This window comes from Chiloscyllium plagiosum, chromosome 29, assembly GCF_004010195.1.
Source record: "Chiloscyllium plagiosum isolate BGI_BamShark_2017 chromosome 29, ASM401019v2, whole genome shotgun sequence".
Taxonomy (NCBI): domain Eukaryota; kingdom Metazoa; phylum Chordata; class Chondrichthyes; order Orectolobiformes; family Hemiscylliidae; genus Chiloscyllium; species Chiloscyllium plagiosum.
In genome coordinates, this window is record NC_057738.1 from 431778 (window position 1) to 443855 (window position 12078).

At 41.7% G+C, this 12078-nt stretch overlaps 1 protein-coding gene across 13 annotated transcripts in view; it reads right to left on the bottom strand.

The window, feature by feature from the left end:
• tbc1d7 (TBC1 domain family, member 7) overlaps positions 1 to 12078 on the bottom strand; it is a 141025-nt gene that overhangs the window by 80545 nt on the left and 48402 nt on the right. For 11 of the 13 annotated variants that reach the window (XM_043718996.1, XM_043719000.1, XM_043718999.1 and 8 more), the window contains exon 7: positions 7271 to 7419. In XM_043718996.1, the coding sequence (XP_043574931.1) occupies positions 7271 to 7419 (149 nt within the window). The remainder of the gene's footprint in view (positions 1 to 7270; positions 7420 to 12078) is intronic. The other 2 variants (XM_043718994.1, XM_043718997.1) reach the window with 1 other exon arrangement.

Sequence of the window (12078 nt, forward strand, 5' to 3'; positions counted from 1 at the left end):
GGAGGGAAGGGGGGAGAGAGGAGGAGAGTGGAAGTGTAGTGGAGAACAAAAAAGATTACCTCAGAGTACAATGGGATCTTGATCAGATAGGCTGATGGGCAGAGGTGTGATGGATGAAATTTAATTTAGATAAATGTGGAAAGGCAAGTCAGGGCAGGACTTAAACACTTAATGGTAAGATCCTGGAGTTTTGCTGAACAAACAGACCTTGGAGTAGAGGTTCATAGTTTCTTGAAAGTGGTGTCACAGGTAGATAGGATCGTGAAGAAGGCATTTGGTATGCGTGCCAGAGCACTGAGTATTAGAGTTCTGAGGTCATATTGCGGCTGTACAGGACATTGGTTAGGCCACGTTTTCAATATTATACGCAATTCTGGTCTCCGACCTATCGGAAGGATATTATGAAACTTGAAAGGGTTCAGAAAAGATTTACAAGGATGTTGCCAGGGTTGGAGGATTGGAGCCAAAGGGAGAGGTTGAATAGGCTGGAGCAGGAGTGTCAGAGGCTGAGGGGTGACCTTATTGAGGTTTATAAAATCATGAGGAACATGGATAGGGTAAAGAGACAAGGTCTTTTTCCTAGAGTGGGGGAGTCGAGAACCCGAGGGCATAGGTTCAGGGTGAGAGGGGAAAAATTTAAAAGGGACCTAAGGGGCAACCTTTTCACACAGAGAGTGATGCATGTATGAAATGTGCTGCCAGATGAAGTGGTGGAGGATGGTACAATTACAACATTTAAAAGGCATCTGGATGGGTATATGATTAGGAAGGGTTCAAAGGGATATGGGCCAAGAGCTGGCAAATGAGACTAGATTAACTTAAGATATCTGGCCGGCATGGACAAATTGGACCAAAACGTCTGTTGCCGTGCTGTACTGCTCTATGACTCTAATACTGAGAAGCCTTGGATGGAGTGTATGTGAAGAGTAGGAGAGACTAGGACCCGAGAGCACAGAGTGAAGGGACAACTGTTTAGAACTGAAATAAGGAGGAATTTCTTCGTCAGAGGATAATGACTCTGTGGAATTCTGAAGGACAAGTTATTGACATAAGACGAGATAGACAGAATTATAGAATCCCGACAGTGTGGAAACAGACCCTTCGACCCAACAAGTCCACAATGACCTTCCAAAGGATAACCCACCCAATTCTATTCCTCTACCCTATTACTCTACATTTACCACTGACTAATGCACATAACCAAGGTTCTTGATTAGTAAGGGACCGAGGATTATGTGGAAAGGCAGGAGAATAGGGTTGAGAAACATATCAGCCGTGATCGATTGATGGAGCAGATTCAATAAGCCAAATGGCCTAATTCTGCTTCTACATCTTATTACTCTCAGTCTTATGGTATCCTCTGGAACAAACACAGAAGATGCTGGAGAAATTCAGCAGGTCTGGCAGCATCCGTGGAGACAAACAGAGTTAACGTTTTGAATCTGGTCTGACTCCTCTTCAGGCCAACTTTAACTACTGGCAGTGTGAAATTTTATTTTCTTACCTCACATTTACTTCTTTTCCAAAACATTTTAAAACTGTGCCCTCTGCTTTTCAAACAATTTACAAGGAGGAATAGTTTCTCCCAAACTACTCTGTTCAGACCCCTCACGATTTAGAAAACTTCAATCTTTTTATTCTGCCAACTGAGATCTAGCTGACTAAAGTTTTTATTTTCTTTATTAGCTTCCTCCTCTTACAGGTAAATAATCTTTACTTTTCCAATCTTTCCTCATGATATGGAATAGGAACAGGAGTCGGAAATTCAATCCCACAAGCCTGCTTTGTCATGGTTGTGGGGAAACATCTTCTCAACGTTTAGATATTTTCTTATGAACCTATTTAGAGACAAGTTATTGACATAAGACGAGATAGACAGAATCATAGAATCCCTAGTGTGGAAACAGACCCTTCGACCCAACAAGTCCACACCGACCCTCCGAAGAGTATCCCACCCCTACATTTCCCCCTGACTCATACACCTTACCTATGGGCAATTTAGCATGTCCAATTCACCTAACCTGCACATCGTTGGATTGTCGGAGGAAACTGGAGAACCTGGAAGACACAGGGAGAATGTGCAAACTCCACAGTCACCCAAGGCTGGAATCGAACCCAGGTCGCTGGTGCTGTGAGGCAGCAGTGCAAACCACTGTGCCATCTCTTTTTCCAATAGTACATTTATCTACCCCCACTCTTTTTTTTTGGTTAGAGGAGGAGGGGAGGAGGGAAATACCACAGTGATGCAGTGTTTGGTCCTTAGGTTCTCCTTGATACCAGCCCACGACAATCCACTCTTCAGTGCAGGTGACTGGTTCCAGGCATGGTGAAGGACTTTTGCCTGAAATGTCGACTCTCCTGCTCTTCGGATACTGCCTGACCTGCTGTGCTCTTCCAGCACCACACTCTCGACTCATGTAATTTATGACCTATTAATGAAGTAGAGGGCAACAGCCATAATGGAGGAATCATGTTCAGTGGTTTCAGTTACCAGCGATTTGCCGCAGCCTGAAAATATCACATGGAACATTCCAGAACCAGGAACTGGGGGCTGCCGGGAGGTAAATTTCCCATATAAATGAATGGGTTCATTATTATCCGCAGTTTCGGGCATGCGCATTAGTTCTTTGAATGTATCCCCCGCGAATGCAGGGGGACTACTGTATAGTAAACTACATGCTTTATTAACAGCTGTCTCTATCTTTCCTGCCATGTACCAAAGTATATGACCTTTTACTTATCTACACTGAACTTCATCTGCCATCTGAAGTGGGTGAGAAAACAGTTGTTCTCATTAGAACATAAAAACACGATTTTGCGACTTGTCAGTTCTGAAGCATTAATTCTGTTTCGCTTTCCCCAGATGCTGCCAAACCTATTAAGTCTTTGTATCATTGTCTGTATTTGTTGCAGACTAGTCCCTGACTTCTAAGAGAAGAAATCCAGATGGAAGACAGACAGGAAATCCAAAAACAGATTAAATTCCAGCGTCCTGATAGTGGGACTCAAATTTGACTGCATCGTGATGTCACTTAAAACTAAAAGATTTAAAGGTTAAGATTTACTTGTAGAGAGAGCTGGTTCTAGAATTGGTAACTATAGGCATTGTGTCAAGTTTGACCATAGAACATAGAACATAGAACATAGAAGAATACAGCGCAGTACAGGCCCTTGGGCCCTCGATGTTGCGCTGATCCAAGCCCACCTAAACTACACTAACCCACTATCCTCCATATACCTATCCAATGCCATCTTAAATGCCCATAAAGAGGGAGAGTCCACCACTGTTACTGGCAGGGCATTCCATGAACTAACGACTCGCTGAGCCTTTCATACCAGGCAACATCCTGGTAAACCTCCTCTGCACCCGTTCCAATGCCTCCACATCCTTCCTATAGTATGGCGACCAAAACTGCACACAATATTCCAGATGCGGCCGTACCAGAGTCTTATACAACTGCATCATGACCTCAGGACTCCGGAACTCAATTCCTCTACCAATAAAAGCCAGTACGCCATATGCCTTCCTCACCGCACTATTTACCAGGCCAGACATTGCAATTTTACCAAAGAACGACCATGCAGATTTGAGGGTGTTAACTTCAACAGGTTTCTATGAACTATCTGTGAATAGTCAATATCTTTTCCCCAGGGTAGGGGTGTCCAAAACTAGAGGGCATAAAAGGATAGCACGGTGGCCCAGTGGTTAGCACTGCTCACAGCACCAGGCATACTGATTAACTCAGTTCCAGCCTTGGGTAGCTGTGTGTGGAGTTTGCACATTCTCCCCATGTTTCTGTGGGCTTCCTCCAGGTACTCTGGTTTCCTCCCACAATCCATAGGTGTGCAGTTTGGGTGGATTGGCCATACTAAATTGCCCATAGTATCCAGAGATGTGTAAATTAGATGATTTAGCCATGGGAAATGCAGGGTTACCAGGATAACGTAGGTGGTGAGTCTGGGTGGGAGGCTCCTGGGAGAGTTGGTGTGGAATTGTTAGGCCAAGTGGCCTATTTCTATTCTGGAGGGATTCTATGAATCTATAAGTCAAAGACATTTCAAAATGCAGAAAAAGCTACTGAAAGCCAGTCGGGATCTGCAGGATTGCAGATAACAGGGTGGTCAAAAAGCCCTACAGGGACTGAGTTAACCCATATGGGTTACAGTAACTCAAGAAAAACTACTCCAGTTTAAAAAGGTTGATGTCAGGCCAGCGGCGTCATAAGGGTAAGGACAGAACTCAAGGAATCAGAAAGGGCTAAAGCTTGGCCAGTAAATACAAAACAGGGAAAGGAAGGTCCATTAGAGCTCAATAAAAGGAGACGGACTTTAAATGGTACCAGAAAAATTCTCCAACAGGCTAAGAGAAAGCGACAATGACGCTCCACTTAACTGAGGGAACAGAAGTGGTGTAAAAACGAGATACAATTGACAACCTCGTACCGAAACATAAAAGTTAGCTATTGCTACCTAGAATCAAATGGTTTAGGATTATCTGGTTGCCATCTCAGTGGTAAATCATAATTGCAACCAAAAGATTGAAGTGCATTTTTTTTTGTGTATGTTTCTCTAATTTTATTTTTTTCTAAAAAAAAAGGTCCAATGCCTTGCAATGAAATGCTTACCATTTAATTGTGTTTTATTCTTAGTGAAATGAAGGTTTTGAGACATTATAAGATGTGAACTGTTAAACTTCCAATCCATTCACTGATTTCATACCCGAAACTTTTATTTGAAAGAAAACACCTTTAGATTAGCCAAGATGCTATTTTAAAATGGCTACAGAAGCTATCTGATCTGAAACTGGCCATGCTCCACAGGCGATTAGAAAATGGATACCAAAACAACGTTGCTAAGTAACTGATAATAAGCACCAGGCACTTTGTCTGTAGGAATGGCAGCAGATAAAAGGAAACTTACGGTTACTTATTCTGCAAAAAAGGGACCCTTTTGCATCTTGACAGTTCAACAATGACAGTTCAAAGTTTCTTTGTTAATATGGATAGTTCTGGTCGCCCTATTATAGGAAAGATGTGGATGCTTTGGAGCAAGTTCAGAGGAGGTTTACCAGGATGCTGCCTGGACTGGAGGGCTTCTCTTAAGGTCTTAAGGAAAGGTTGACTGAGCTCGGACTTTTTTCATTGGAGAAAAGGAGGAGGAGAGGGGACCTAATTGAGGTATACAAGATAATGAGAGGCATAGTTAGAGTCGATAGCCAGAGACTATTTCCCAGGGCAGAAATGACTAACACGAGGGGTCATAGTTTTAAGCTGGTTGGAGGAAATTATAGAGGGGATGTCAGAGGCAGGTTTTTTACACAGAGTTGTGAGAGCATGGAATGCGTTGCCAGCAGCAGTTGTGGAGGCAGGGTCATTGGGGACATTTAAGAGACTCCTGGACATGCATATGGTCACAGAAATTTGAGGGTGCATACATGAGGATCAGTGGTCGGCACAACATCATGGGCTGAAGGGCCTGTTCTGTGCTGTACTGTTCTATGTTCTAAGTCTTCAATGTGTGCCAGAAATGAAACCCATTGCCGATTTGAGAAATATAAGCTTTTCATTTGCTCCAGAAGGGCAATTACATCAAGAAGGCCTGCAATATGAAACAGATATTACAGGTTTTCTACTACAGGTTTTCCAAGCTTGGATTCAATACTTGTTCCAAGTTGAAATATATCATAGAGATAGAGATTTTAAAAAAGAACAGGAATGTTAAGTGGCACAGAGTCAATCAAAAGAACTAATTGCAATTTAAAAGATATTGTCATCAGAACAACCACTATACACTGGCCACAATATCCACCAGAACTCCTACACAACTAAAGGAGCACCAGAACATACAAACTTATAATTCTTTCTTAATTACTGAACTTAAATTTTTTCCCTATTTTTGCATGCAAATGGATGGGTGTGAGTGAGAGAGAGAGAGAGAGAGAGAGAGAGAGAGAGAGAGAGAGAAAGAGAAAGAGATAAAGAAAGAAAGGAGAGAAAGAGAGAAAGAAAGGGGGGGGGGGGGGTTTACAGGCAGGCGTTACCTTTTAATAATGTTGATACTTTTAACTATATGAATTAAACAAAATCTTGCTTAAAAAGATCTGGTTGTCTTGCTTCTTCATTGGTTACACCTGGCCAACTTTTTCATTTCAATCTTAGGAACAGAGAGAGGAATTTATTCATTCCTTCAGACTTGGTAGTAACACTCATCATTTATTTCATGTCTATTTATGGGATCTTGCTATGTGGAAAGTGGTTGTTAGTCTTGACAACAATGACTCCATTTCAAACAATAATTTATTGTTTATCAATACACAGCCATCTTTCAATGACACAACCATTGTCATTGAACAGGATGACAATGGAGCATAAAAGTCAAAAGAATTGCAGATGCTATAAATCAGAAACACAGACAGAAATTGCTGGCAAGGCTCAGCAGATCTGGCAGCATCTGTGGAGAGAAATCAGAGTTAATGTTTCCGCTCACTCAACCAGAAACGTTAACTCTGATTTCTCTCCACAAATGCTGTTTGATCTGCTTAGCTTTTCCAGCAATTTCTGCCTTTGTTTCTGACAATAGTGCATACTTTTTTAAAAAATACGCTTGATATATACCAACATACAAAATGATTGTAGTATCATTGGCATATGTACAATTCTCGTCGCCCTGGCTCATGAAGGATGTTATTCAACTGGAAAGAGTGCAAAAACAATTTATAAGGATGTTATCAAGATTGGAGGGTTTGATTATAAGGGTAGGCTGGGACCTCTCTTCTCAGGAGTGTAGGATGCTGAGGGGGTGACCTGATAGAGATTTATAATATCATAAGGGTCTTTGATAGGATGAATAGCCAAAGTCTTTTCCTAGGGTAGGGGAGTCCAACATTAGAGGTTTAAGGTGAGAGAGGAAAGATTTAAAAGGGACGGTTGGGGCAACTTTTCACGCAGAGTGTGGTGCATATATGGAATAAGCTGCCAGAGGAAATAGTGGAGGTGAGTATAATTACATTTAAAAGAAAATTGGACAGGTGCATGGATGGGAAAGGTATTGAGAGATATGGGCCAAATGCATGCATATGGGACTAGTTCCATTTAGGGAAACTGATTGACATGGATAAGATAGGCTAAAGAGTCTGTTTCCATGCTGTATGACTATATATCACCACATCATCCCGCAAGCTACCTATTTATTGCTAATGCAACGCATACATTCATTTTTATTTTATTTTAAAAATGATATATCATAATCATTAATCCAATCGAGCACCTACCTTTGAAGGCTGGATTCAGGCAAACAGCCTGCAAAACAATGCATGAACCACAAGTCATATGGGAGTTTATTCATAGCCAAGCAGGTCTTAAGATGGGTGAGAAGTTTGCTGTCTTCCAGATTCAGGTAATGTTCAAGGCTCTTTGGCTGCTCCGTTGGTCAAAGACAAATAAATATTTTCAATCATTAGATGGTAAGATTAAAGGAGAGAAAACTAAGGAATATTGATTAAATTTCTACATCTCTTCAAATATAATTTAAAATGGTAATTAAGAGTTTCCTCTCTTGGGAACATGTTGTAAAAACAGTGAAATAAGCAAATTACAGTTCAAAGAAATCCCAAAAGAAAAGATTTGTAGCTCAGGTTGAGGTTTTGGATGTAGGTTTGCTCGCCGAGTTGGAAGGCTCATTTCCAGACGTTTCGTCACCTTAAGCAACATCTTCAGTGGGCCTCCGAGTGAAACACCGCTGATAATTCCTGCTTTCTATGTTTGGGTTTCTTTGGGTTAGTAACGTCATTTCCTGTGGTGATGTCATTTCCTGTTCTTTTTCTCAGGGGGTGGTAGATGGCTAATGCCTTTTTCCTAATACCATGGATTTTTTGCCTTATTTCACAGCCTCCTAAGCGGCACCTTGTCAAAAGCTTCTGGAAATATAAATAGATCATGGTCACTGGCTCTCCTTTATCCAACTTGCTCATTGCCTCCTCAAAGAATTTTAACAGATTGGTCAAGCATGACTTCCTCTTGACAAAGCCATGCTGACTTAGCCCTATTTTACCATGCACTTCCAAGTACTCTGCAATCTCAGCCTTAATAATGAACTCTAAAATTTTGCCCACAACTGAGGTCAGGCTAACTGGTTTATAATTTTCCTGTCTTCCACCTCCTTCCCTTCTTAAACACAGGCATAATATTAGTTAGCATTCGTTTATGAAAAGGAAAATGTGCTTAACAAATTTTCTGGAGTTTTTCTGAGGATGTACTTAGCAGAGTAGATGAGGGAGAACCAGCGAATGTGGTCTATTTAGATTTCAAGGTTGCTTTTGATAAGGTCCCATGTAAGAGGCTAGTCGGCATAACAAATCACACAGGATTGTAGGCCGTACACTGGGCCTGAATGAACTGAGAATTAGGAAACAAAGTGAATATAAATGGGTCTTTTTTTTGGATTTTAAGCAGTGATTGGTGGCACTCCACATGAATGGGCTAATGCCCGAAACGTCGATTCTCCTGTTCCCTAGATGCTGCCTGACCTGCTGCGCTTTTCCAGCAACACATTTCCATCTCTGATCTCCAGCATCTGCAGACCTCACTTTCTCCTCCACATGAAACCCAACTATACATGTTAAATGCAGCAAACAAATTAATAGATCAGATTTTGTTGATAACACAGAACTAGGTGGGATTGACAGTTGAGAGGAGCATGAAAAGAAGGTTCAGGGTGATCCAGACAAATTGAGTGTGTGGACAAACATACGGCAAATGCAATATAATATGGACAAATGTGAAATTATACATTTGCCTTCACAGCAAGAGGATTTGAATTCTGATGTAGGGACGTCTTACTGCAGTTATGCAGGGCCTTGGTAAAAGTGCACCTGAAATACTCTACTCAGGTTTGGTCACCCTACCTCAGAAAGGCTATACTTACAATAGAAGGAGTGAAGCAAAGGTTTACTAAGTTGATATGTTTCTCAATCCCATTCTCCTGCCTTCTCCCCATGACCCTTGATCCCCTTTCTAATCAAGAACCTCTGCCTTAAAAAAATGCAATGACTTTGCTTCCACAGTCTTCTGAGGAAACAACTTCCACAAATTGTCCACCCTCTGAAGAAGTTCTTCCTCATCTCAGTTCCAAATGGTCATCCCTTCACTTGGAAGCTTTCACCTACTGGTGGAAAGATCATCTTCACGTCCACTCTATCCAGGCTTCTCAATATTCTGTAAGTTTCAATGAGATTCTCACCCTCATCCTTCTAAATTCTATGGAGTACAGACACAGGGTCCTCAACTATTCCTCATATAGGTTAATAGGCTGAACATTGAGTATAGATATCTCAGGATTGTATGGGTAGAGAAGACAACAGAGATGGAGAGGAGCAAAACTTTGGACAGATTTGAAAACAAGGATGGAATTTTAATCAACATGTTACTGGGGTGGGAGCCAATGTAGCTAAGTTACCAGAGCTTGGCTACATTTGAAACAAAGGCAGGAAGTTTTGGAGGACCTTAATACACAGGATAGGACCTTAATACACAGGATAGGACACAGGGGAACTAGTCAGAATGCACGAGAGTAGTCAAACAGAGAAGTTACAAAAATATGAATTGACAGTTTTGGCCAGTAAGCGGAGACAGATGAAGTTGAACAATGGTATGGAGGTACAAATAGACAATGGTGGTGCAAATGCATTTTTATTCTCATTGAAATTAAATATGACATCAAAGGAGCAAAGAGACAGTGATGAACTTGATGGCTAAGAAACCAAATTTCAAATCTATTGCATATTAAGAGTGGAATTTATTGCTCATCCACTACTGGATGTTGAATAAACAGGCTGATATTTTACAACAGGGAAGTTGTTGAGAGAAGTGTTGACTTAACATCTCGGTGTTGTCAGCATACATTGAAAAGTTAACCATGCCTAGATGAGGGGGCCAAGTTTCTCTTTTGAGAACACTACAGGTTACTATGTAGGAGAGGCATTCTGTCTGAGAGCACAAGAAGAATGGGACCATGTGACAGCAGACTCACTAAGCTGGAAGGCAGTGGGGAGCCATTGGGGTAGAATGGAGTGGTCAATTGCAACTGAAGTCACAAAAACTGGAGGTGGCTAAGGAAAGATATAGTTTATTTCCATCACAATCACACTGGCTGAGATTTAGTGATTCAAATGGGATAGGCACAGGTGTCTTCTGGGGTGACAGACTCCCCAGCATTAAGGAATTATGCCAATCAATCCAATTAGTCATTTAAGTGCTGACTAGTAAGATGCATCCTAGATTTCATCACTGCAGGGACAGGTTTTAGGAGTTTACATAGTGAAAAGATAAGTGCTTTTCTCTTGGTGCAGGGTGATGTTCACAAAGAGGGAAAGGGAGGGTCAGAGACAAGGGCAGTGGAGTGACCTTGAGCAGCTATTCTCATCCCACTCTCCCAACTATCTCACTTCCCCAAATTGGGGCAAATTAAGTAGCCCCCTCTCCCACAACTCTCTTGGTCAATCTAAGAGGCTGGTCTCCCTGGTTTCACAGCTGGAAAAATCATCACTCTTAGAACAAATGAACAAAAAAGGGAAGTTCAGACAGGAACAGGCCATTTGACCCTCCAAGCCTGTGCCGATCATCATGCCCAAACTGAACTAAAAAACAAACCCTTATTCAATCCATATCCCTCTGTTCCCTCCTGATTCATGTAACCTTCCAGATGCCTCTTAAATGTCACCTACATACATGCTTCGACCAGCTCTTCTACCAGTGTGTTCCAGGCTCCTAACACACTCAGCATGAAAGACTTCCCTTGCACATCTCCCTTAAACCTTCCCTCTCTCACCCTGAACCTGTGCTCCCTTGTAATGGAAACTTCAACCCTGGGAAAAAGCCTCTGACTATCCACCTTATCTATGCCTCCCATAATTTTGTAGGCTTCTATCAGGTCTTCTCTCAGCTGCGATCTTTCCAGTGAAAACAATCCTAATATTTTTAACCTTTCCTCATAGCAAAAGCCTCGAGACCAGGCAACATCCTGGTGAATCTTCTCTGCACTCTCTCCATGTCCTTCTCGTTGGGTGGCAACTAAAACTGCACACAATATTCTAAATGCGGCCTAACAAGGGTTTCATACAGCAGCAACATGGTTTGTCAACTCTTGTACTCTATACCGTAGCCAATGAAGGCAACCATGTCATATGCCTTCTCAATCACCTTGGCCACCTGTGTTGCCACTTTTAGGGAAGCGTGGACCTGCTGCCCAGTTCTGTCCACATGTTAGTGCTCCTAAGGGTTCTGCTATTTACAGTATAACTCACACCTAAACTTGATCCTCCAAAATACATCACTTCACATTTGTCTGGATTAAACCTCATCTTGCCTTAGGGAGAACAGTGCAGTTGAGGTCCAAAATAATAGTAATTCAGGAAGGTTGAAACTTTTCGCCCAACATTTAATTGTTGAAGTTGTGGTGTTGAAAGTGCATTCATCCAGCCTAATTACTCTTGCCACCTTCTTAATTTCCTCCAGGGAGGGATTATTGCATCCAATGAAAATCTTTTCTGATTTTGAGAAGAATTGTTTCAATACTGCAGCAGGGATAGGTTGGCAGTTTGGAAAGATCGTGGTGTCAAAGAATTTTAAAGGAGAATAGTAATGAAGGCAGATTTGTCTGAAAGAGGAATAATACCTTGAGAAAGAAACACTAACAATATTGGTTAACACTGGTTAACATAGTAGGGTGGGCAGCAGTTTATGAAAAAAGGTTCAGAGCGTAGAAGGTGAATCTCATGGGCAAGATGAGCTTAGGTAAGCTATGAAGAGAACTGGGAGAGGAATTAGAGAAAGACAAGCTCAGACCAAGGTAGAGGATACAGTGGAGCAAGTTTGGGCTGGTGGAAGGAAGGGATACAAAGGCAGCTGACAGAATGGTTTCAATCCTATCATACCTATTGATACAGATGAACATGAAAGAAACAGTTAAAAATCTCACAACATCAGGTTATAGTCCAACAGGTTTAATTGGAAGCACTAGCTTTCGGAGCGCCGCTCCTTAATCTGAAGAAGCAGCACTCCGAAAACTAGTGCTTCCAATTAA